The 24,384-nt window shown below is 44.8% G+C and overlaps 1 protein-coding gene across 1 annotated transcript; it reads right to left on the bottom strand.

Moving 5' to 3' along the window:
• Positions 1 to 1,573: 1,573 nt before the first annotated feature.
• Positions 1,574 to 24,112, bottom strand: Mindy4b (MINDY family member 4B). The gene is made up of 9 exons (XM_032899495.1): positions 23,361 to 24,112; positions 22,601 to 22,692; positions 20,136 to 20,301; positions 19,451 to 19,516; positions 16,061 to 16,131; positions 13,994 to 14,066; positions 13,223 to 13,384; positions 3,158 to 3,338; positions 1,574 to 1,716 (listed from the first exon to the last, which is right to left on the bottom strand). The coding sequence occupies exons 1-9, from the start codon at positions 23,580 to 23,582 to the stop codon at positions 1,574 to 1,576; spliced, it is 1,176 nt and encodes a 391-aa protein (XP_032755386.1). The 5' UTR covers positions 23,583 to 24,112.
• Between the last annotated feature and the right edge of the window lie 272 nt (positions 24,113 to 24,384).

The raw sequence follows: 24,384 nt of genomic DNA, 5'->3' as shown, positions 1-24,384 counted from the left end.
ATGAATTACAACATATGACACATGGCAAGCTAACATAGCTATAAACAAGATAAAATTTCAAAGACTATGGAAACACCAAAGAACAAACAAAGGTAGGAGTGGAAATCGGGGACCTGGGCTATTTTCAACAAGCTGCTATAAGGAGCTCTGTGCTTTGGGCGAGACTTGCTGGGTTTTCTCATCAGTAACCCCCTTCTTCTTCCTTCTGCAGAGCCCTGAATTCGGGTAGCAAGTGAACCTGTGTTCAGTCATACACGAGGGACTACAGCTGATCTGAGAGTCATGGAGTACCCAGGGACCAGGCCCCAGGCAGTTCTTGGGCCAAGAAACTGTTCTTATTGAGGCTTGGCAATGTCTCTGGGACTGAGTGCTACCCAACAGAGTGCTTCATGGTTGGCAATCAAGCTTCCCAGTTAGCAACCCCCAAAGAGACATTGTACCTCCCCCAAAACACAATGCCGCTAAGCCCAAAGGAGACCAGCGTTTGTATTTAAAATTCTCAATGAAAGCGCAGATGATAAAGATTCCATAACCAGCCGCCTGAGCCAATGGGCTTCCTCTGTTGACACAAGTTATTATTCACTTTGAAGCCTTGTCTTCCCCACTCATCCCAGATTATAATACTATTCTTAAGCCAAATGAAAAGACATTTAATAAATTAACATGGACCCCCGAGTGCAGAGAAGTTGTTCCTTGGAATCTCTTTGATCTCTACACCCAAAGCCCTAAATTAGTGAGTCAGCAGACAGGCTGTGGGGGTAGGAAAATGTCTAGATGCTTCCCCTGTATCTTCTAGAAAGAATGTGTGTCTAGTATGTGTACCTTTTCGGAAAACGTGTGGGTATTTAGCACAAGAGAGAAAGATCCCATTCTTTAAAGGATGTTTTCGTCTTTGAACACTGAGATGAGAAAAGACTGTAGAATCTTATTTTATGCAGGAATAAGACGGTCTCTGTTTATGTTGTTATTATTTATATCTACCTTAGGAGAACGAAACAAAAAGAATGCCGGTAGGAAGAATGTCTCCTTTTGCCTGATGCTTTGACTGCTTGAGTTGTCTGAGCACCTGCAGAGCTCCTCGCCCACAGGGCACCGCCCTCTCCCACTCTCCCAGTAGGAGGAGGCCCCTTAGCTAATGTGGCCCTGTGAGAGATGTCCTTGGAGAGGAGCACTGCCTGTACCAGGAAGGCTCGAGAAGACTTGAGCTGTTGCCATGACTAAAAGCCGATGATGCGCTCTGATGACTTCATCCTCAAATGGAAGTGAGCCTCAGCCTCCAGTCTTAATGAAGCCACAGAAAAAGAACAATTCAGAAAACATGAAGAGGAGAGACAGTATTTTCTCTTCTGAATTAAATGAAGGAATTACCACTCAGACCCTGGGATAAAAACACATTCTCTACAGCACCGATAATGACTGAAAAGGCACAGCATAGCGAAAGAATGAGAAACCAACAGGGGTGCTTCTCAGTGGGACTCACGAAAGGGGAAATATAGGAATTAAACGCCCAGCCCTGCACTGCACATTTTCATCCTTTTTGTCTGACCCTTCAGAGTCCTTCCTAGTTTTCTTTTTAGAAAAAGGGAATAGTTCCATTCCAGTTGATGGTAGCCTCTCTCCATTTGGTTCTGATTAGACTTTCCAGCGAAGAAAACCGTCTTCCTGATCCACGTTTATCTTCATGGTGCCCCCCTTCCCATTGGTGGGAATGAGTATCTGAGAATAGAACAGTAGCATTGACATCCAGGTCCATTGGCCAATTCCCAACAAAGCCAGCATACCGGGAGAAGACACAAAGGGCCGGGCACTGGCCCAGGGTGCTACCGTCTTAGAACTGGCTAAGTGGAAGGATGCTTGCAGGCAGTGTGTTAAAATACCCACATAAAATAAGTCTGCAGTAGCTATGTGTTGGGATGAGAATATTCACATCATTTAATGCAACGTGATGTGACACATAGGTGTTTGTCACTGATATTACCTGGGAAACAGATGAAAGGAAAGCCCATCACTTGTTAACAAGTGTTCATTTTGAGGTAGAGTATAGACTGGGAATCTAGAACTTGTTCTTAAGGCCTAGGTTTCTCTCCTATGAGCCAGGTGACATTTGAGAGAGTATGTAAAATATCATTGCTGCGCTTCACTGATTCATTTATCAGCCAAATATAGCAACTGTACCACTAAGAATAGATCCTAGAGTACCTGCTTCATATGGCCACTGGGAATTTAATGCTAGTGTTACATTCACTCTCAACACAGTACTCAGAACAGAATGTGTGGGATGTTTGTAAGCAGGGGAGGGGATGATGCTTAGCTCACAGGTAAGGTGAAATAAGAATGGTAATAGATGGTAAAGAACATGTGGCCAATGTCACGCTAAATTAAATGAGCTAATATGCATTTCTCATAATTACAGAAAAAAATAGGGACCCCAGGGTTATGGTGCTAAATGCAAAATCAGTTGTTGACAAAACCATACAACTGGGGCCAAGGCTGTTGATGGAAATCGTGTGTCAACTGTTAACGTCTCGTCAAAGGTGCCAGTATTTAGAGACTTCTTAAAGTTTCCTCGTTAGCTTAAGGAACTGGAGTTGTAACGGAGACAAAAGGATCTTCCTGCCACCGTGGTTTGCTACTGTCCATCCCAGCATCTGGCTCATAGTTTTCCCTCAAAAATGCTTTTCAAATTAGTCTGGACAAAAATTCATCCTCACTTCAGCTGGTCCATCACTGGATGCCTTGTCCTGTGTTGGCCTGGGTACAGCATTGGCCTGGGTACAGAACTGGCCAGTGGAACTCTGTGTTTCCTTTGCTTTTACATCCCTTTCTTGGGAGAAGAATTTCTGGAAATTTGACTCTTTAACTCCTATTTTTTTAATCTTATCTAAAAATGTATTTGTTTTTCCATGTTATTTCTAATGCTAACACATGTATGTACACACACACACACACACACACACACACACACACACACACACACGTCTCTCCATTTTCAAGCCACACATGACAATGGATTTAGATCTTGGCAGGAGCTTCATTTCAAAACCTAAGTCTGAGTGTTTGGTGCAGTGGCAGCATGAATGACCACGCGGCTGTTAAACAAGGACAGCTTTATCTCTGGGTGCACTAAAGCACACACTTGGGAGTCTCAAGTGCCCACCTATTGTAAGATGCACAGGCTTTTGCTGGGAGGGCTGGCCACTGTAAAAGTGCAGATCAAAGACGCGCTCCATTTTCCAGTCTGATAAGAGCTGCCTATTTGTGCAGAAAAGGATGCTGTAATTTCCGTTGATGTTGCACAGCCAGATAGGAAACGCAGGAGTCTTCAGCCTGCTGCCCACCTGGAATGGGAAAGGAGGACGCAGGTGAACATCAAGATCCTTCAGAGTAGTGAAAGAGGCCGATTCATCCTCCTGTTGAAAAAGAAGTTCCACTTCGAGCTTCCTATTGCACAGGTAGCTTGCAGGCCATTGTATGTGATGTAATACTCAAAACTGAGGCTTCGTGGAGAATGAATTTGCACTTACGAATGATTTGGTGGAGTGGAAATTCCTCCCTTTGTTCAGAATGGATTGTGCATTTTAAAATGCTGTGGCCTTACAGAGAAGGTGAAGATTCTCTAGCATGGCTTTACAGTAAGGTAATGTAAGCTGAAATATAACTATGGATGTAGATGGAGAAGATGAGAATGCCGCTTCTGTCTGTGTCATTGGCTAGGGTAATTGCTCCCAGTGTAATTCCCGAGGTCAGGCAATGCTTCACAAAGCATATGTGAAGTTTCTGGTAACACAAACCATGTATACTGAAGAAAAAACTGGTAGGAAATGTGGGAAACACCCTTGTGCACACTTATACCTGCGAGCTAGTATGTAGGTTATTGGTGGAGACAGACACACGACAGAGTGTATTGGTTTCTTATTGCCATGGTGGGTTAGAGTTCTGAACAGTGCAGAATTCATCCCAACTAGATGAAAGCAGAAAAGGGTAAGCTAGGAAAACCATCCAAAATGTCTTCCCAGGACAGCCAGCACTGGGAAACTCTCTCTCAGATTTTAATGACTTAGATTTTAGGTCTTTTTCTTTTTTGTCATGTCTCAAACCACTCCTGATTTGTTTGTATAGATACAGTATTTCTTTTCTAGAACCACAAAGATGCCTCTTTGAGCAGCCATTACTAAATAAAGACCACAGCAGTTGGACCATGGACCAACTGCTTTATGATCTGAAGAACATTTGAAATGTAGTCGAGAGGGCAATTAAAGCCAAAGGTCAGAGACATAGGGACCATATGGAGCTACTATGTCTAAGGGTCCTGACAAATAGGGTACCACAAGTAGCCCCAGCATTTGGTGGAGGGTGCCTGGTCAGTTTCCCTTCTTTCATGGATCTCTAAGGCAGGGTGTTTTCTTAGGGCCAAAGGTAACAGTTAGGACCTGTTTGTGAGTGTATATGAGCTTTATGCACATTGAAGTCTGATTTAAAGACTGCTCTTCTGGAACCTGAAAGGCCTCATAAAGAGGTTTAGCTTTGATTCCAACAGAAATACAGATGTAGCAGTCACTACCTGCCATTACCAGAAAGGAACATAGTTGCTATTTACAGGCAAGAATTCCTATGTCTAAAGTTGATTTCTTGAGGTAGCTGGGCAAATGTCATGGGAACTGAGGACCAGGATGTGCTTGGGTAATGAAGAGGGCATCCATTAAGTCTGGAACAAAACAAGGAAGTTTCCAGGGGTTTGCCCTAAGAGAGTGTAAACTTTGAATCAACATGATATGGCGAAGCCTTGGCCTCATTAACGGTCCAAAGGTCTTGTTTGAGCTGGTTAAGTATCACCAGGCCTTTGTCTGTGGATATGGGTGCATTTCCAGAGGCTACAAGGCAGTACAGATTAGTGGCCAAAGTTATGACAAGAGATTATAGCCATCACTGGGCTTCAGACATAAAGGGGTATTGGGAGAATCTTTCAGGGTTTTTGAGACAAACTCTTTCAGGGGTTTCAGACAGAATCTGAGTAGACTGGCATCCCAGACCTCTGAGGAAATATTTGGGAACTGACCAGATACTTGTGAAACAACTATATTTCTGTTTCTGAGAAACTTTCCATTCAAGATTATTAAAGTAACTTGGAGTACTTTTAGAATCCGGGAAACCAGAAAGGGAAAGAAGGAGGGAAAGGAAGAAACCAGAGGCCGTATGAAAAGAGGAATCATGGGGAGGCAGATTTAGGTGGAGAGGGATGTGAGGGTGGGGGGCAGAAGGGGTAGATGAGGGATAAGTAAGGATGCTTGAAAAACTCTACATGGAAACCTATTTTACTTATAGATTTACACACACACACACACACACACACACATACTATTACACTTGCTCTTGGAAACCCACTGAAACTTGACAGTAAGAGCCTATTTCTTGAAGACACTGGTCATAGGACATGAAAAACATCAAGTTAGAACTGACAAGAAAGCTTCCTCCCTGATGGTTAGCTTTTATAGAATTGGAAAGTATTATCTAGGCTTTCTGGTAGGGTGTGGGAGTCATTACATTTTTACCTAGCTTCGAACCTGTGCACTTCAATAATGACTCACGTGGCAAGATATCTCATGGATATAGTAGCAGCATGATTTTTATAGGACTAAGTAACCACTTTATGATAGGATTTAAGGCCTGCTCCACGGGAGGAAACGCACGCCTGATAGTTTAAAACTAGCCAAGAACCTTTGGTTGGGAGCTAGAAAGCCCTGGAGTCAACGAAGTGCTATTTTTGTTGTTGTTGTTGTTGTTAAATGGACCAACTGTTGCCTAAATTCTTATCTCTATATGCACAGACATGTGCAGATCTCAGATGACACCAGAGAAGTTTCTTTGTGCAGTGGACAGTGGTTAACACAAATACAACTTAACAAAGTGCAGAACATAAGTGTCACTGGAATGCTCAGCTGTAAAGGGGACATCTTTCCAGAAGTCAAAGCTCCTGCGGCACTTCTGAATGGCACAGTGACCAGATTTCACCCTGAGCAGGCAGTGTTTCCCCCCTGGAGAGATTGTGCTAGAACCTTGCATGATGCTGGTGGCACTTCGGGTAACAAGTCAGGAGAAGAGCCTGAAGATTACCACTGAGAAAACATCTGGTTTGGAGTAATGTAACTGGTCAGGCAGAAATGAAGATCTTCTAAAGAGACACTTGTGACTCTCAATGTGGCTGTCAGACTAGTAAAACAATGAACCCTAAACAAATGGGACATTCCTGGAGAATCTCATGCTGGGAGAAAGAAAAGGCCCCAGCCAAGAGAGAAATTGAACTCCCGGATTTGAAGTAGTTCTAATAACCTGTCGGTCTGACCACCTTGCAGGATGAGACTGGAGCCCAGATAATGATGGACGGAGGGTAGGCAGGACCACTCGTTGGCCAGGACTGTTTAGTTGTGTGAATTCTTGGCACACTATTTAAACTTTGATCTCCCTTCAGGACCCAAAAATGAGCTTAGGGTTGTTGCTGGATCTCTCTGGCCCTCTTTCCAATGTGATCACATTGGATAAATCTCCCTTTTGTGTTTTCCGATGTTGATTTAACTCTTTTAACTGGATTATTAACCTGGCTTGAGGCAAAGGTGCAACCCTCAAGTTTGAAAACAGAAAATAATGTAAAAATAAAACAGAACACCTTCTGGGTGAATCCTGTCAGCTTCCACCCCAACTCCTGTCCCCTTTTTGGCACTCCACAGGGCCGTTTGACTGGCGTGTCTCCGTTTAAGCATTTTAATTGTTTTCAGACAGACATGGTTTACCAACTACCCTTCCCCCTTTTGCAGGATTCTAAATATATTGCGTTGGTGAGATTCCACCAATTCTGAACTTGTGCACGTTGCCATGGTAAAAAGGAAATTAAATTGTGATACAGTGGCACTATAAATAAAATACCTCCCTTCTTAGGCTCGTGTATTGTGTAAGAAGCTCAGTTGTTCCAGTATTACCCACAGCAACCTCTGTAACACAAGCCTTTCTCTAAGCCAATGTGAAATGGTACGGACAGGAAGGATGGGCACGGAGTCCATCGAGAGAGCAAATATCGAGTCAGTGTGGATTTTCTTTCCCGGGCCTCTGGTACAACAGTGCTTAGAAAGCGCGTTTGCATAATGAGCTTAATATTGCGCGTCCCCGGGCCCCAGGCTGGTAATGAGAATGGCGGAAAGGTATAGGAACCGTTGTGCTCTCTTCATCGAGCCCTGGTGACAATTCCAGCACCGTTAATGGCGTGGCTTTCCTCTCTGCCACCTGGAACACGCAGTTAATGTAACTTCTCTGGCAGAGTTCGAAGGTATGTTGTAAAGACAAATTGGACCATGCCTGCGGGGGTGCAACCTTGGTGACTTAGTGGCAGAGTGTAGAGAGCGCCGCTTCATTGGGTATTTTCAAAGTTGGGTTTCTTCTCATCAGCCTCTCCAAAGGGAAGATGTAAAGAGAGCAGAGGGTACCACTGGGATGGGAGTAGGCACTGCCAGGGCTGCTGTGGGAATGATTCTGGCAAGATCTAAATGACTTCATTCCCTTCGAAAACTCGGAGTTGATTTTTCTTCCCACCGGCAGGTGTGAGGATAGCGCGCACCCCCTAAGGCTTTCCAGATGGTGTTAGACTCGAACTGCTTTATGTTCTCACTTAGGTATTGGAGCCCCGCACGCAAACCTGTACCTTCAAATAGAAAAGTAACAGGGAGGCTTCAAAATAGCGCTGCGCCTCATGGGTAACTGGCTGCTTCCTGCAGGAACTGTCAGTCTGGTAAGCTCTAGGGGGCTTGCCATGTCATCAGATGAGAACACTATCTTTTTTTCCCTTTTTAAAGCTCACCCACTGAGCTGTGACATTGGGACAGAAAGATGTGTGGGCTTTTTTTTTTTTTTTTTTTTTTGCAATCTCTGCAGTTTTATCACAGAGTAAGAAAAGATTGACTCAGGGAAGACAAAGGCAGAGCTACGGGATGGGTTTACCTTAGTCACAGAACCCAGCTCTCAGGTGGCACGGACATTGACTTCTAAACACAGACACTGTTTTTTCTCTTAGGTTCTTCTCACCAGTGCGTACACATACTATTCGAATCTATTGTGCCCACCCTGGGTAGGACCCAGCTAATGTCCTGAGAGCACTGCATTGCACGTCTGTGAGTCTCACACAGTGTTACCGTGCCTTGGGCCAGAAAGGAAGGGCCCTGGCTATGGAGGCTCTCCAAACCAACAGTATGCGTCACACTATTCTGAAACCTCATTTTCTTTCTTGAGCAAATGTCTGCTCTGCAAGGTGTTTCCATCCCAGAATAGGATGCCGTGAAATATTTGACTTCAGAATCCACCGCAGTCAGCACAATGGTACTTGTACCTCTCTAGGCACCGTGGAGCTTATTCTAATAAAGGTGAAAAGTGCGGATACCGATAGATGTTATCTGCCTCTCTAGGAACTGAATGGGGACAAATACTTTAGAAAACATGCGACCAAGTACTGTGATTCACATCCACAGAAGTTCATACCAGCGTTAGCTTTAAACTACTCAACTGTTGTACATCAAAATCCTTATGCTGGGCCATGGTGATGTGGGCCTTTAATCCCAGCACTTGGGAAGCACAGGCAAGTGAATCTCTGTGAGTTCGAGGCCAACCTGGTCTACAAAGTGAGTTCCAAGACATACAGGGCTACACAAGGAAACCCTGTCTCAAACAAAAACAAACAAACAAACAAACAAAAAAGACCCAAACAAAACAATTCTCTACCACTGTCTAAATGTTAGAGGCCACCAACACAGCAAACACTAAAGGTGTGTTAGACCAATTTGTATTTATAATTGATTTTAAAGTGCTAATTATAACATAACTCCAAGAACTAGTATTTATATATTTATAGTTTATTGGCAAACCACTGACATGGTCCTACAGAGACTGTGAGCTTGGAGTCTTGCTAGAACAGGACTCAAAACCTTTCTCTGACATGTAACAAGTCAGGCTTTGGGTAAGACTCCCTTCCTCCCTCGGCTGTTCTAATCTCTTAACTTAATGACTAAACAACAAACTGGGCTTAAGATCGTAGCTTTGGGTTGTTAGTGGAATAAGACATCATTGCTAGTATCCATTGCTGGTAGGGAGTCTGGCAAAAGTAAGTACTCTCTGCCCACAGCTGTCAGCGCCACAGTGAGTGAAGTCTAACTGTAACCGCCATCTGTCACGAGTAGGGAGAGACACACCTGTGCGTGTGAGCGCAAAATCCAGTCAATGCTATATGAGCTGAGGATTGCTTTTGTCCTGATGCAGCAGGATGATATGGAAAGAGTTAAAAAAACAAAACAAAAAACCTTCACATGAAATCCACTGTGTGTGTGTGTTTTATATATCCATGTTTCAGAAGCTTAAGTAAGACAAATGTCTGCTTGTAGCTGCTCCATAATACATTTAAAAAAAAAAAAAAGAACTCTGAGTGCATGACAGAAGCATCATCATAAACGTCCTCAGGGTTTCAAGCCATTAGTGTACAATTTCTGACAATTTTCACCGAGGGCACATTCACAGACATCTCCCTGGGGGAAGAACTCTGAGTCCAAGAAAAGAAGGATGAAAAGCCACATTAGTCACTTTCCCTAAAGCTGGAGGCATTTTAGATTTGATTTCTATGTAGATTTTTAACGTGACCCCAGGCAGTCTCTAGCCTCTGCCCCACTTCCAATTGGCAAGCAAGCCTTGGATGATGCCCTGTGGTCTCTGACATCCTGTCCTCTTCCCAGCAGGGAAGCTCTCTTTTTCCCTCATGTGCTGTGGGCTCTCAACTGCCTTTAAGTTCCTTGCAAACATCCTCTTCCCATTAGAGGCTATTTTAGGCTCTGCAGGTAATTTTCTTTAGAGCATGGTTTAGTGCCAGATCCCTGTGAATCCTTGACTCTAACTCTGACATGCCTCCGTGGTGGCATTTTCTCTGATGTGGTCCTTTTCTTCCGAGCAGCTTCTTTGCAAACACCTGTTCCATTTTAGCCTCAGATAAAGCCTGCAGCTTGTTCCCAAAGCCTCTCGAATGTCACAAGGGAACAAAAGGCTGTCCACCTCGTCAGCTCTCAGGAGACAGGGTATGCTGATTCTTGGAGGTTCTGTTGAAACACCTGGTTCCTCAGTCCCTCACACTGTGGATTTAATCACGGAGCCAAAGGAGTTTATTTAATTTCATCCTTCCTTTAGAATAGTAATTTTCACCTAGGGACAATTCTGTCCTTACCACCCAATAGGGACACTTGGAAAGGTCTGCAAATGTTTTGGATTGCCTTGCTGGTGGTAGGGCAACTTGCATCTAGTAGGTGCTGCCCAAGAGCTTGCAGCGTGCAGCATAGCCCCACAACCATTGATTGACAAGTATTCACAGTGTCCAAAGCCGAGAAGTCTTACTAGGGACAGAGGTTTCTAGTCCTTGCTGACCATTAAGATCATCTGTAAATTTTAAGGTCAAGCATCTAGTGTTCCCCAGATAAAGTAAGACTGTTTGGGAGTCAAAATGGCCTTTCACTTTTAGGACCCCATGCAAAATGAAAGGGCAGCGACTCTTGTTAAAAACCTAATGCGTAGTTCTGTTTGATGATACGCGTGCTCTACTTATGCAGTTGGTGATGCTTGGGATGTCCCCAGGCACGGAGAGTTCCCAGAGCTTTCTGAGTGGGTTTAGTATGCAGCCAGATTGATGTCATTGCTAGCCAGCATTTATTATTTGTGTAATTATACAATAGCAATACTCAACCTGTGGGTCATGACCCCTTGGGAGGGGGAGGGTCAAACCACCCTTTCACAGGATGCATTCTGAGAGCCATGGAAAACACAGGTAGTTACATTATGATTTGTAACAGTAGCAAAATTATAGCTATGAAGTAGCAACCGAAACAAAAAAAGTGTATGCTTGGGAGTCGCCACACGTGAGGAATTGTACTGAAGGGTAGTAGTGTTAGGAAGGTTAAGAACCATGTTCTAGAATAATCTGCATGTGCCATGTGTGGGCCACATAGGACTCGTTTTTGTATCTGGACACAGATCCTTCCGACAAAGTGTTCTGAGTGACCCTGGCTGACTGACACATTAGGACGCTGCTCCTTGTCATCTGCCAAAGTCTCGTATGTACCGACGGCAGTTTGGCCTGCCGTGGGGATTGAGAGCCATGCTTCTGTTTGCTTCAGACCCATCCTATTGCTCAGAGGTCAGGAGAGGCTCATCAGTCATCAGCTCAGGTTAAGTGACTGGGCAGGTCTTTTCCCTGCTGAGGTCTCCAATGTGTGTGGATTTCCAGGTAGGACTATTTTCTATCACCGTAGGACACCTTGCCTTTGTAGCAAGGCTTCCAAACATGGGAGGGGTTGCCCACTGCTGGACTGTGGCACAGAGGTCAGCGGCATGGGAAGAAACTCTTAAAACAAACATGTATTTATGTAACTGTGTACAAGGGAAAAAACCGATTGCTTGGTTTATATCACCACAGCAATAAAGGTTAAAAACAATCTTAAACTTGAGTTGAATTAAGGAAAAGAATCAGTACTAGTAAAGATGATGTTGGGGCATGGTCTAACTCATAAACACTGACCATATTGTGAAAGAACTCTGTAATAATAGAGAAAGCACTAAAATTATTGTCACTTTTATTGTTCCACTCCTTGGGACTTGATCTAGTTTATTTTCCCAGTTTTGTCAAAACAGAAGCTTGGCACATCGCTGAGTTCTGAGAGAAGCAGAATATTAGACCAGAGGCAGGCAGTGACTTATGGATAGCTAACGGAAAAGCAAGAGATGTAAAAACAACCCTTACTTGTGCCCGAGTTTTCTCTATTAAACATACTAAAGTCCAAAGTAAACCCCCAAAATGTCTAGAAAATGTGATTAGGGACTTTATGATCACAACCCATCTGTTCTCATCTAGGACATACCAAAGTTTGGCCTTTACTATTCCTGTCATGGGGTTTTTTGCAGCCATTGAATTCACTAATGGCCAGATTCTCATTAGCATATAAAGATAAATGCAAAACTGATACTAAGGAGAGAAACGTAGGATTACACATGAGGTCGGAAGAGAGAAGGAAGCATTTCTGAAAAGACAGATCGCTGGATAACAGGGTGGGGCTAATTTCTCTTAGTTTATTTGGTGCTTCTCACATTTTGTCTGATAGACCTGGATTATACGCTTAAGGACAAATGAGGAAAACATTCTGTGCATAAAAGCGAGCACCCTGTGTGGCCTGATGCTATCTTCTTGATGTCATCCAGACACGTGGGTGAGATGCTGGGTTTGTGAATAGCACACGGTATCTAGACACAGGCAGAGGGGCAGGCAAGGTTGTCGATTCGAACACACCTTGTGAGAAAGTCTGTGCACATGAAGGGCATCCAGCAGGAACAGGCGCACTGACAGAGGACAGGGGCTTAGAAGGGCCCTTGCTTGCCCCCAGGGTTAGGAGGGATCGGCAAAGGAGCCTCCATCAGAGGGAACTCCAGAGAAGTGCTGCTTTCCATGGAAGTGGCCTCGTCTCTCCTGAATGTCAGGACGAAAACCTCTCATGGTTCATGGTCTGGGGAAACTGTTTGTGTCTTCACTTTCCAGTCCTTGTTCTCTACTTGTGCATTGTTTGCTTTCTGTCTATCAGAACATCTTTGTGACAGATATATCAGAAATGGAGCCCCCATTCTATATGTCTTAAAGAGTTCAGGAACGGGAAGAATATGTACACTCATTTGCATAAATAGAGGATTGGGGGTAGAGCTGCTCGCTCACAATATTTCAGAGAAGGAGGCTGTGGCTTTCTGGGCATGAAAGGAAAAGTCCATGTATCTGGGTATTTCAAATATTGTTTTTCAGTCAATGTTTTCATTTTATATATACTTTGTAGGTATTAAAATATGTAAAATACAGTATGAAGGACACAGACTTGGATGTTTCCATTTAGAGTGTGTGTGAGAGAGAGTCAGAGACAGAGACACACAGAAAGAGACACAGAAAGAAACAAAGAGAGTCAGGGGGAGAGAGAGAGAGAGAGAGAGAGAGAGAGAGAGAGAGAGAGAGAGAGAGAGAGAGAGAAAAACAGAGACAAAGAGAGACAGAGATGGGAGGGAGGTATATCAATGGCACCAAAAGGAAAAGAAGGCTCAGAATTTAATCCATATAGAAACTTTTAAAAATGACAAGATGCTTGCATTCTGGTTAGAGAGTTAAGAGTTAAGACACACTAACCTGTGAGAGCTGGTCACCCTCAGAAGTGTCCTTACTCCACTGCAAGTAGCCAACATCACTGCGGGTCAGGACTCCATGTAATGCTCCCTCAGATCTTCCTTCCTCATAGCCATTGAAGACGTTTGGACTTGCTCTCCCAGTCAAAATCATGTTCAAAACTGCCTAGATTGGATATTTCATTAATATTTATATTAGGTAGCAATGGAATGAAAACCTTTAAAAAGTATTACAGAAATGGCCATGGATGTCGCTCAATAGAGTACTTGCCTGTCAGGCCTAAGGGCCTAGATTCAACGCTCAGCACATAAAAGGCAAAAAACGTCATTTTAAATTCTCAGTTTGTTTTGCTTTGGTTTTGTTTGTTTTTTACTGGTAAAGAATTCAGCCATATCAACAGAGCTCTGGAAAAGCATACATGTGCTGTGAAATTGATAGAAGGAAAACAATAGTCTCTTGGCTTTTCTTCTATATTTGTTTTAATAGAGGTTTCCATTGTCGTGAGTTAGGAAGCATGGAGCTAAAACGTTTCATGCCATTTGTTCCTGCCAGATCTTAGGGAGTCTTGGCAAGGCATCTTCTGTTTCCGAGATCTCAGGCTTTCAGGGTTATTCTAGGAAGGACAGTGGAAACCAGAAGAGAGTAGGCTCTGGTAATAATACTTTATCTTTCAAAGACAGCATGCTCAGGTTTTGTATGAGGAGAAAGTGGATTTCCTTAGAAAACAAACCTGATTCAGAGTCTACAAAAGAAATGCAAAGTCTTCCCACCTACCTGCCTGCACAAGACGCCTCCAGCTTGAGATTGCAAGAGGTGAGTGGTGGTGCTATCCAGGTCCTTCTGAAGCCTGCAGAATGAGGGAACTGTCAGCATCTGGCCAGCAACAGTGATTCTATTGGGGAATATACGGGAACAAGGCCAGTGCACATATCCTTCATGTTTCTATATCTCGTAGGGCTGGGACCTGTGCAGGGATGATGGGGAAGCAATGCTTTGGATGGTAAAGTAAGGGATACGTGGTAAGGAAGGAGGATGAAGACACAGGCAGGCCATACAGCACAGTCCCTGCGTGTGCCCTGGAGGGACACTGGGCTCACTAGAGAGGTGGCTAGCTTATCCTCTGACAGTCGAGACGCATGACCACACACCAGAGTGTTGGCTTAAAGCAGACCTGAACCAACCTATCAAGTGCACACCAGGGTGGCTGCAAATTCATCTCTTGGCTTAAAGATGAGAGGCTAGAGAGGTTCCAACCCTTGACCACATAAGGTGGCCTGGGACTCCTGTTGTCAACAGTGGAGCGTGCTGAGATGGAAACAGTACTGGGTTTCTGAGCGGAATTATTCATGAGACTGGAGGGCGTGCCTCCTATGTGACATGTAAAGATTTAGTGATAACACGTAGCTGAGGGTGGTGGTCTTCAAAGTACAGCATAAGAGAAAGTGGTATAGGTGTGAGCATTTACATGTTAATAGCCAAGCATGGTGGCACAGTGTGTACTATAATTTCACCTTTGTGGGAGGTGGAGGCAGGAGAATAGCAAATGTGAGGTCAGCATGGACAATGTAGCAAGAATAATCCTCAGGAAAAAAAAAATGTAAAGGTCTGGACATTGTAGCTCAGTAGTAGAGCTTGTCTGGTGTTTGTAAGGCTCTGTGTTCTAACCTCAGCGTGCATGGCATGCATGTGCACATATCAACACACACACACATACACAAACACGCACACGCACATGCGTGCACACATACATACACACACGCACGCACGCACACACACAGGGTAGTGGCATATTTATTTAAATACATGGTTTCAGTCATTACACTTAAGGTTGGACCTGAGGCCTTACACATGTCAGTCCAATGCTTTATTGTCGAGCTACATCCCTAGTCTCACTTTGATAAAATCATAGCACACCCAGTGGAAGACAGAAGACAGCTTGTAGGGAATCTGTTCTCTCTCACACTCTGGGTTCTGTGGTCTCACAGGTCTGAAGGCTGATGACAAGTGCCTTTGGCCTGATGACCCTTCCTGCCAGCTCTTTAGGCCCTGTTTCACTCCTTGCTTTGAGTTAAAATCATACTAAGTAGCTGAGTCTGGCCTTAAACTCACCCTGTAACTCAGGCAGACCTTGAACTTGTCATCCCCCTGACTCAGTCCTGAATGGCTAGGTTTCCAGGCCTTCGTCATCCCCCTGACTCAGTCCTGAATGGCTAGGTTTCCAGGACTGCGCAGACTTGACTGCTATATCTTTATCTTAGCAAAGGACTTAAGAGAATCTTAATGCTAGTGTTTAAGAGCAGGCCCACACTTAAATACATGTTAATTTAAATAAACCAAATAATAGCATAGCCCATACGAATATGATGGTCGTCGAAGACAATTTTCACAACACTATTTCAGGTCTTGTATTCTCTTCTGGGAGCCCCTACCCCTTGTCTGACTCTCGAAATCTTGCATTTCAGAGTCCAAAAAAAGTGCCTGCCTCTTCTATGAAGCTTCCTGTGCTTACTGTAGGGTCCTTCCTTCTCAGTCCACCAAGACTCGTGATTTTTATACCCCTTGAAGACATCAGGTGCTGCCTGGGTTTCACCCAGTGTTTCTGGGCACATCCGTCATTCCCAGAGCGGTGCCCCCAGAGAGTGCTTCCACCTTCTCTCCTCATATTTCCATGGTGCCAAGAACAGAACTTTGCACAGCATAGACAGTGACTGGACATCAAGTAAAGAAAAAGACACGCTGACGGAAGAATTAGCGGTAGATAAAATTTTCCCACCCAAGGGTCCGAATCTTTATGATCCCAATCCCGTAGGAGATGCCCGCAGGGGTGTTTGTAACATTTACCTCTCAAATGTTCTGGAGAGGACCAGGCTGTAGAGGAAGAGGATGATACCATGGCTTCCTTCTCCTTGGAACTATGGGGAAAAAACAGAGAGAGCGAGCAAGAGAACGAGAGAGAGAGAGAGAGAGAGAGAGAGAGAGAGAGAGAGAGAGAGAGAAGGAGGGAGGGAGGGAGGGAGAGGAGGAAGAGGAGAGAGAGGGAGGGAGAGGAGACATTTTTGCTTAACACACTTCAGATAGATGGCATATGTGCTGGTGTGACTTCAAGGTGTTAGGTCTCAGAAAAGCCCTCCTCCTTCCTGGTTACTTGAAGAGCACAGGCTCTCTTCGTCTCTGAGTCACCATCTTCTCTCTCAGTCTCTTTCTTCTTCTTCAATAGAAGGCCACGAATGGGCCAACATTCTCTTTGTCTTCACCATAGCTTACTAGTGGTAAGTGCATGTGTGTGTGTGTGTGTGTGTTTTAGTAGTATTTACTGATTCCCTTCTAATCATAGCTAAGATGCATAGTCTGTTCCCTTGGTCTACACTGAGCTGTCTCCCCTGGCCCTGCCTTTGGCGGCCATGTCTTCCCAAGCTACACCATTGAATTCAGAAGGAGCAGGAGACTCACGGAAGCAGATCTGACTGTGCATGAAGAGGTGCACGAGGACAGTTTTATTCATTAGCCTCTTTAGTTTTAATTTTCTCTTCAACTTTCAGCAAATAATACATTTCCCCCCGGGGATTTGTTGCAAAGGTTAGTGTATGGTACACATCTTGGTTCTTGAAGCATTTGGAATCCATACAAACTGTCCCTCACTAAAGCTGTTCTGCTTAGAACTTTCAAAAGGTAATTTGTGACTCCATGGATCAGATCCCAACTGATCAAATCCAAGCTTCTCAGGGGCTAGACTTATCTTAGCTTTCTGTCAGTATTCTCACTGCCAAGTAGTCTATTCGTTGGCTAAAGCCCCATTTGAAGGTATGGCAGCAGGAAGATTTTTATCAAGACACACTTTTCTTTTCTTCATGGATTAGTGTGCCTACATGTCTGTCTGTAGCCTGGCAAAGCACAGAACCCTTAGGCCTGAGAACAGGTTTCAGTGGCATAGGAGGCAGACAGGAATTCGAATAAGTATTCTCCAAGGTGTAAGAGAAACGGGCAGGGTAGGGATTGAGGCTAACTGGAATGCTGTTGTGTATTAGTTACCTGATTGCTGCTACAACATTACCACTGACTTGCTGGCTGAGGACAACACTGAGTTAATATCTAGAGCTTCAAGCCCAGCATGGGTTTTAATGGACACAGCTAACCTGACTACTAATCTGGGTTCTAATGGAGATCGGCTTTTTCCAACTTTAAATCTGTCCTCCTGTCTTACTCATGACCCACCACCTCGTCCTTTCTCTATCTTTACACCTCTCTAGCTCTAACTCCTCCTCTTCATTTGTATTGGTTAATTAGGCTAACCTAACTAACTGTGGTTAATTAGGCCCACCAGTACAATCCGGAGTCATCCCCCATCTCAGGATCCAGAGTCACTCGGGCACCTCCTTTTTATCGGCTCTGACTCTCCTTCATCACGGCATAGTTTATTTACCCCTTGGGATTAGCAGCCTGTCAGTTAACTGAAGACGTAAAGGAATGTGAGCTCAGTGCTGCCGCCACCTTTGCTGGGACAAATTCAGATTCCACCATCCGGGCAAGAAGTTTCCCGGTTATTTTTGGCATGCGCAGATTCAGATGTGCAGAGCTGTGACACTGTGCTGGCTCGTGCTCAGCTCGTGTGACACCGTGTACTGATTCCCCAGGGTTGCTGTCACACTGCGTCAGAAAACCCAATGTCCTAAAGTAGTAGGAATTCATATCCTAATAGGTCTGGAAAGTGGGAGTTTGAAAGCAAAGTTGAGAGTAGGGCAGTGCTCTCCACGAAGGCCTTTCCTAGGGCCTTCCCTCAATCTTCATACATTGCTTGCTGACATCATTGGCATTTGTTGGCTTGCGGGACCATTACCCAGACCTCTCTCTGCCTCTGCTGTCTCTCATGGAGCTCATCCCATGAAGCCGTTTGCAAATTTTCCCTCCTACCAAATACCAGCCATTGGATTCCAGCTCACTCTGATCCTGTGTGACCTTTTCAGAACTTGAATGCACCCTTAGAGACCCAGTTTCAGATGAAGTCACACTCCTAGAAACTTTAATCTGCGTGTTTTCAGGCTAGAGGGAAGGTACCTAGGACCTTAACGTTTCACTTGGCGGGAGTGAGGTGGGCAGTTCAACTGACAACAGTGGTCCTCCTGCCGACAGGTAGCCCCCAAATCTCTATGCTGATGTCTCTGTCTAAATAAAACGGAATGCGGGACAGAAGTAATTGGTAGTAAATGGGATTAGTTAAGATCTGTTGATTACAACCTGCAGCCTTGCCTGAGGGGTTCTCTCTGTCACTCAAGAAAGGCTGCCTGTTCCTCCTTTGTGGGGTTACCGTGATAGACAGCCTGGGTTGGCTTGACTTGGGTGGCCCTCATGCCTATCTACCAACAATGCAGTCTTCATGGGCTTATGGGTTTTCTACTCAGTCCTGCCCAATTCTTAGTTTTTGACTGGGAAACATGTTTGCAGCCTCAGCTTAGATCCTCTGACCAAAACCCTGTCTATATTAGTTTAAGCAGGATCATCTACATGTGTGCTATGTACCCATGCCTAAGTTCTCTACCTCTGTTGTCTTTGCAATGAGTTTTATAAATCACACTTTTGCCCATAAACCCTGCAGCTTACAGCATCATGGTTGCCCTACTAGTTATCCTTTACTCAAGCTGTAAGTTTCTAATTTTCGGAAAAATCTTGGTTCACTTTCCTTTCCTCTATAGAAAGAAGAATGTTAAAAAGCAAGAGCCCCTTCTATTCCTCTATTGCTATCATCCACTCCTTTGCTCCCTTGTTACCCAGGGTGGAGAAGAAGCACACTGTGTGGAAGGTCCATTAGAAGAGGTGAAGGGAAGTAACCTTTGCAAGGCCCTAAGTCACTCGAAGTCAGTGTGACCCGTCTGTCTTGCAGACAACTTCGTTTTCCTCCATTTCTGTTATTATTCAATAGATGAGGTAAGCCTGCTTTAACATTTTTCTTCCCTCAGAAGAAGTCCTGATATAAGGACTGAAAGGTACTATTCTCTGGGATTGATTAGCTGAAGAAAAGGAGGCGTCCGTGAATGGCATCTGTGTGATCTGGCCTCTTTCTTGGCTGTGAGGAGGGAGAGGCAGGCTCCTCTGTCTCTTATTCCGCCCTTCCTCAGCCTTCAAAAAATGACCTGGTTTCCTTAACAAGAACCATTAGAAATGTGCTTCATAGAAGAGTGAAGATCTCCCTAAGATCAGTTCCACAGAAAGGAATTATCTCAACATTTAGACACTTACACGCTGTAAATGATCATAGACGAATTTCTCAGTGGCTTCTTTCTCTGAGAATTCAAACAGCTGCAGCTATAGATGGGGAATTGAAGATAAAAATGCAAAGGAAGATGAAAGGCACCTCGCAGAGAGATCGTTTCACGGTTATTACCTAAAGGGAGGTTTTGTTTCATTACAGAAATCACATTTTGCTAAAAACTGACATCCAGCTCAAGGCCACGTAAAGCACACACGGTAAAGCGGGGTGGCGACAGCATCCCTGCCACATCCCCCAGTTTTAAATAACAAATAACAAGGCCATACGCAGATTTTCCCCTGATAGAGCTTAGCTATCTTTATGGTAACAGATAGAGAAATATAGTTAATGTTGACTTGATATATGGATTTTTTCTTTTTTCTTTTTCTTTTTATGGTGGAGCATATCAAACCCAGGGCTTAGCAGCACTTGTTACCACCAGAACACATCGAAGCCTACCAGCTTAAGTGCGGTATATTCTCAATTAAAGGGAACTTTAGGAGACATTCTTCATGTTCACTGCCCCAATCCCTTACGGCCCCTTGGCGCTTGCACCCTCTGAGGAAGGTATGACTGGCTGATTCAGGTCGTCAGTGGGGGCTGCGCTTCCATGACCATGACCACACTCCAGCGTCACTGGCTCTTTAGCCAACACAATGGCTGGAGCGCACTTACCCTCTCAATGGAATTGTCTCTGGAGCAGTCGAGAGTTGAAGTGCCGTGGATGTCTTCGGTGACAAAGCAGACGACGGCTTTCTGCGCTGCGCCTGCAGCCCACAGGATGCCCGCTAACACAGCAGCTAGGGCTCGCTCCTGTTCACGCTGGCTCAGGTTACATAAGCTGCAATGCAGGCAGTGAGGCAGTGAGCTCCTCTCCCGTTTGTGTCCTTCTCTGAGTGTGGGCGGTAGCCTCCTGGCTTCCCTCTCAGCCTGCCACGCGAGGGCATTGCGGGTGAGTCTGAGCTCTCTGCTCGGATTGTAACTACAGACCTCACAGCAGCCTATCTTGTCCTATGCACACCTGTGTCCTCTGTCTCTGAACTCCAAAGTGGGTCACCCTGAACTTGTTGCCAACCAATACCGCCATTTTTTTTCCCAAGTACGATGTGAAATAATCGCTGCAGTTTTGTCTCACTGACGTTCATTTCACAAAGCCTTTCCCACTGCACGTTTCACTCCCTCAGGCACAACTCTCTTCAGTTTCCACCTGAGCACACCTACGAAGAAGTAGCTTCGGCTCCCCCTTAGCCACCACTCACGGCAGTCGGAACTGTGCACACGTCACCTCAGGTAATCCAGACTTGCTCTATGGCAATACTAGGATTGTCCCCATTTTAGGGTTAAGGGGAGAGCGAAATACAGAGAGGGGAGAGCAATACAGAGTAGTTGCTCTGGACTCTCATCTTTAAAATGGAAGGTCTCTGGTCCACACTCAGGCCATCTAGGTACCAAGTCTCTGCTCTTTGCATTGGACCCAGTGCCCCGAGGGCCTCCAACTGCTCTGGAAAGTGGGAATAATCTTCCCTCTGCTTGGTTTTTCAAAATATAACATGTGCTTTTCGCAAAGAAACACCAGCAGAGGCTATCAGTTATTTGTACAGTCTGTCTAGCACTTGGATGGGACAGAAGAACTACAAAGCTCCAGCTGTAGGCTAGCCTGGGCCATGTGTTAGGCTATGTGCTTGTGCATGTGTCCTTTGTTCTCACATGGAGGGCGTGTGCATGACCTCTTGTTCTCCTCTTGTTCTCACATGGAGGGAGTGTGCATGACCTCTTGTTGTCACATGGAGGGCGTGTACATGACCTCTTGTTCTCACATGGAGGGCGTGTGCATGACCTCTTGTTCTCACATGGAGGGCGTGTGCATGACCTCTTGTTCTCACATGGAGGGCGTGTGCATGACCTCTTGTTCTCACATGGAGGGCGTGTGCATGACCTCTTGTTCTCACATGGAGGGCGTGTGCATGATATCTTGTTCTCACATGGAGGGCATGTGCATGACCTCTTGTTCTCACATGGAAAGGGTGTGCATGATCTCTTGTTCTCACATGGAGGGCGTGTGCATGATATCTTGTTCTCACATGGAGGGCATGTGCATGATCTCTTGTTCTCACATGGAGGGCGTGTGCATGACCTCTTGTTCTCACATGGAGGGCGTGTGCATGACCTCTTGTTCTCACATGGAGGGCATGTCTAGCATCTACTTTGGGTCCTGCTCCCTGTGACTCCAGCTTTTCAAATTTCCTAATGGAGTTGAGTCACTTTGCCCAGAAATGACGAAGAATAATATATTTCTCTTTGGATGGCTCATAGCCAATGACTGGCTGGGGTGGGAGGTACAGAAACCTTGCCTTTCGATTGAAGGTGGACAGACTGAAGAGCAAAGCATGTTCCCTGGTTGCCCCTAGACTCTCCCTCACATGTCTGGAGACCACTGCCCTCCTTACGTTCATCTCCTCCATTTCCTTGCCCCCTCGCCCTCCTAGAGATGTCTCCTGAGGTCACCCCCTTATAAATCACTTGCAGAACAAACTTCCGTCCTAGGTTCTTCTGCCGTTGAGCAGACCTATCAGGATCATAGACTACATTATACCTTGATCTCTTGTTTGCGGTGATAACTTATCTTGCTGGAGATACACGCCTACTGCTGATTTTTATTTTTGTTTTTTAAGTATCTAAGGTAGGGGTCACGAGAGAGGTTTGTTAGTTTCTAAGAATAAATGAAATTATGTTTAAGCTGATTCTTTAACAGAGAGCTAAGTACAATATATTGTCCTATGTCAGCACAGATTTTTCCTCACTGCTTGAGTCTCCTTGAGATGTTTGTTGGGTTGGATCTTCCTAGACAATGATGGGGAAATGAGCATGTCTGAAACCTGGTGTCTCCACTTGGCTCAGCAGGTGGTCTGCACGAGAATATGGACTCTGCCAAGCTCATTTTGCAGGCAAACATTGACTGCAACATCAGACATGAAAACCCTCCCCAGTGTAACCCAGCCCTCTGGGAGAACCTAAGCAATTTCTGTCTTAAGGGGCAAAAATCCTTCCTGAAGCAACCTGAGAATTTCACTGTGATGGGTTGGCATATAAAGATTCCAAGTCCTTGGGCCACTCTTAAGTGCTAAGCACAGTCCTCTTACCTGTGAAGGCTGCAGTCTTTCCCTTCTCTTGCGAACAGTAAATATTTGATGATAGATCCTTGAACAGCCATCTGAATGCTCTGGGCACCTCCCTGAGTGGGTAAAAAGAGCAGTGGGGTAAGAAGGCTGGAGCTGGGCTTCATTCCAGTGGAACCTCAGGGCCAGCGGTCCTGGAAGTAGATCTTGGAACTGCATGCGGCTGTTTGTGCTTCTCTGTAGCCTTCCCTTCCTGGTGTGTCCTAGCAAAGGGACCCTACTCTTCTGTGTCACCTTCTCTGAGGGCTGTGGCTGGGTTGCATCACCAAGCTAGATCCATAATGACTAGATTTCTGTGATGCTCTCAGCCTAGTGCCTGGGGAATCAAGGTCCTCTCCCTCTGCCACCACTGTGCCCTGCTTCATACCACACTTTTACCTTGGAAGTAGACGGGAAACCAGTTGGCTAGCTCCTGAAATTTAGGTGTGGCTAGTAACTTCTGACATGGATTACTGATATTCTAAACAAGAGTGTGCAGATTTCCTTCTGCCTTGGGAATCTTTATGGGGCCTTGGAACTTGTAGAGGAACCATGTGAGAGCTAAGATGGGTTGGAGGAATAAGACATGTGGACATTGTTGGAGTCTAATAATCTTTGGTAACTTTACAGTCTTTTATCATTTACAGTTACACATTCATCTCTACATTTGATTGGCACATGCATCCACCAAGAAACACAGATCAGCATGGGATTAGGAGCTGGAAATGACTGAACCTGCTTTCACCTTTTCGACTTGTAAAGCAAAAGCCAGATCAGAGAAGGGATCATGGAACTTGAAATGTGCCTTTCTCCAGTCACTGCCGAGGACCTGGTTCGTATTTCCAAAGAGGCTTCTTTGCAACATCTGAAAAAGGGGGTGAAAAGCACTGTGAAGTAAATGATTTAGATGGAGACAGTACCTCCTGGGCATGCCCCTCTTGGCGAAAGCATCCAGCCTTCTTCTCATCTTTGTTCAGATTGGCCTCAGACTTGAGTTCCAGATTTCATTGCATAAAGTCCTGGGCAAAACTCTCACATCAGGTTCTCTTAGGCCACTGCCCTGAAAATTTAGTTTGTCTCTGTGTCTCCTGCCCACTGCCACTGCTCTGATTTTTCCTCTTACCCCAACGTCCAAGACACTGTGATGCCTACTTCTTCAATCTTTGAGATTTTTTTCTCTCTTGACCAAAGGAAGTAGATTAAACAGACATGACCCCATATTTCTGTCACAATAGTAAGTGATTCAGTGATATTCACCAAGGATCTTGGATGTTTTCCTGGATACTTTTGGCACAGTGAGATCTATGAGGGAATTTCTCCTTGAGTTGTTTCTGTCAGGGTATTTTATCATGGTCCTCGCTTCTTGACTATTTTGTCCTGGCTTGATGTCCCTACCAAGATAGAATAAAACCCTCTGATGTTATCAGCCAAACTTAATAAAAGGAACTAAGATGCTTAGTGTCTTCCTTTTATCTAGATTGCGGGACTGAAGACAGAGAAGGGAGGCACTTGTAGCCCCCAAGCTAGCAGAAACAATGGGTTGCTGCACCGCATTCCTCTAATGTGTCCCCCATTTTGACTCTATACTTTCCATCGTCATGTTTTCTTTTGCTTTGTTTTCTGTAAAAAAAAAATCACTGCTCAACTAATATTTTATAATAATACCTATAATTAATAATTAAAATTAATATAATTGATAAATTTATAATTAATTTTATAAATTATTTATAATTTAATAGATGATTATATTGAACGGACACTTTATACCA

This window comes from Rattus rattus, chromosome 4, assembly GCF_011064425.1.
Source record: "Rattus rattus isolate New Zealand chromosome 4, Rrattus_CSIRO_v1, whole genome shotgun sequence".
NCBI classification, from domain to species: domain Eukaryota; kingdom Metazoa; phylum Chordata; class Mammalia; order Rodentia; family Muridae; genus Rattus; species Rattus rattus.
This window is presented reverse-complemented; position numbering and strand designations above follow the sequence as displayed.